Genomic DNA, 2142 nt, shown 5'->3' on the forward strand with positions numbered 1-2142 from the left:
AGTAAAAAGTAATTAAATAAGGAAAGGAAGTATGTAAACAAAGAAAGTAAATAGGTTAAGTAAGTAAAGAAAGGAAGAAAGTAAATGAGTAAAAAAGTTTATGTAAAGTAAGTAAAATACATATAAATTTATTTCATGATGAATGTTGTTTATTTGACAAGTTGGAATTAAAATTATTAATTTAAATGATTTATTTTTATCCACCAAACTGTTGGAATCACATTMATACAGATTTTTGATCAAAGTTGTCCAAATCAAACTAAAAACTTTTTGATCCAGATTAAAACCAGGACTGGATCTAATCCAGTTTCAGAATCCATTCTTGGTTCTGGATTGTGAAGAACCAGTCCCAGAACTCAGGGCAGGATTATATTCCCTGTGTGGTCTTGGACCCAGCAGGTGGCGCTGGTGAGACGGGTGGTCTTGGTTTCTTTCTGGACCTGCTGTCTGCGTGAACCTTTGATTGACAGATGCTGTGTTTTTATTATTATTTACTCTTCGGTTTGTTTTCAGTCTTCCGTTTTCTCCGGAGGACTCTGCTCACGTTCAGGATCACTACACTCTGCTGGAGAGGCAGATCATCATCGAGGTCAGAACCAGTTCCAAGTCTAAGTCCTGAATAATGTTTGGGCTTTTATTTTGTTAATCAAACTTTGCTTTAAATCCTGCTTCCTGTCTGTCTTGTTGCCAGGCAGCAGATCAGAGAGCGGAGCGCGACGGAAAGATGGAAATCTTCCAGAAGTTTCCCAGAAAAGCTCCGATCCTCTACATGCCTCTGATCACGACGCTGTACTACTGCTGCCTGTACCACTACAACGAGTCCGAGGTTAGCCTGAGCTAAACTAAACTAAACCAGACTMGAACAAACCCGAACCAAACAATCTGGTTTCAACTCGTTCTGTTGTTGTTGTTTTTGTTTCCAGGGAACCTACAGCAGCCCGCTGAACATCCGTCACACCTTCAGGGTGAGAACTGTTTTGTTTTTAATCTGAACGTGAGTCAGAGTTTCTGACAGCGCGACCTTTGACCTCAGGTCTCAAAGAAGCAGTATTTTGCGACGGCGTTGGCGGCGAGGGCGAAGCTGAAGGCGTGGGCCGACGTGGACGCCCTCTTCGCCAGCCGGAACTGGCTCGGCATGACCAAAAAGAAATCGCCTCTGAGCTTCCARCGAGTCGTCGACATCCTGCAGAAGAACTCCGCCCCCACACTGGTGAGTGGGCGGGGCCAAAGAGCGGCATCGCCGCTCGCGAGGGAAGGACTGACTCTGTCCCTGGTTCCCGGCAGGTGCTGCAGGAGTACGTGGGACTGGTGGACGACGCGGAGCTGAGGATCAGCCTGGCTCAGAAACACAAATGTCACGACATCRTCATCAACGTGAGTCTCGTTAAGGTTTCCCACAGCCGAGGTCACTGATTGGCTTTGACGTTTTCTCTCTCGACCAATCAGACGTACCGGGACATGAAGGACCGTCAGCTGTTAATGGAGTACCGTAAGAAGGTGGAGCGAGGCTCCAYGGAGGACAGCAAGATTAACCAGCTGCTCAAAAACACGGTGAGGAAGAGGAGGAGGATGATGATGATGATCATGACTTTACGTGACCTCTCGTAATTCTTCCTGCTTTTTTCTTTGCAGCAAATACGGTGGAAAAACTGATGYGCAGACGCTGCTTCAGAGACTTTTATTGTGAAAGTTCAGGTCCAGCTGCCTGTTTGAGACAACCCGTGTATCACCTTTGCACACCAGTCTGTCATCTGGCTCAAGTGTGACTCCTCCCACTGCGTAGGGAGAAGGCGGGGCTTAATTTTCCTCCGAGTCCTTGTTTCCTCATTTGGCTTTTGTGTAATCAGAAAAAATAAAACGTTCAGAAAAGAACAGAAGAGAGGAGAAGAGTTTTTATATTGTTTTTTTTTTTAATTGCATTGTATTAATCTGGGCGCACGTCCTGTTGGGTTTAGATAAACCTGAATCTGAACCTGAACTAAACCCAGAGACTTAATGTTTATTTAAATATAAAACTTGGGCAAACAGTGTAAAAACAAAATGTGAACAATTAAAGAAAAATCTCTGTAATAAATGATTTTTTTAAATTGTGTTTTGAGTTGTAAAATACTCAAATCTGAATGTAGTCTATTATATATATAC

At 43.6% G+C, this 2142-nt stretch overlaps 1 protein-coding gene across 1 annotated transcript in view; it reads left to right on the plus strand.

The window, feature by feature from the left end:
* Nucleotides 1-1884, plus strand: part of LOC106528659 (spermatogenesis-defective protein 39 homolog) — a gene marked incomplete at its 5' end in the record, with an annotated part of 3655 nt that extends 1771 nt beyond the window's left edge. The window contains 7 exon segments of the mRNA XM_014023883.1: nt 514-589; nt 692-826; nt 924-965; nt 1034-1210; nt 1285-1374; nt 1447-1551; nt 1633-1884. Of these exon segments, the coding sequence (XP_013879337.1) occupies nt 514-589; nt 692-826; nt 924-965; nt 1034-1210; nt 1285-1374; nt 1447-1551; nt 1633-1653 (646 nt within the window).
* Nucleotides 1885-2142: the final 258 nt, after the last annotated feature.

Source organism: Austrofundulus limnaeus, unplaced genomic scaffold (assembly GCF_001266775.1).
Source record: "Austrofundulus limnaeus strain Quisiro unplaced genomic scaffold, Austrofundulus_limnaeus-1.0 Scaffold394, whole genome shotgun sequence".
NCBI lineage: Eukaryota > Metazoa > Chordata > Actinopteri > Cyprinodontiformes > Rivulidae > Austrofundulus > Austrofundulus limnaeus.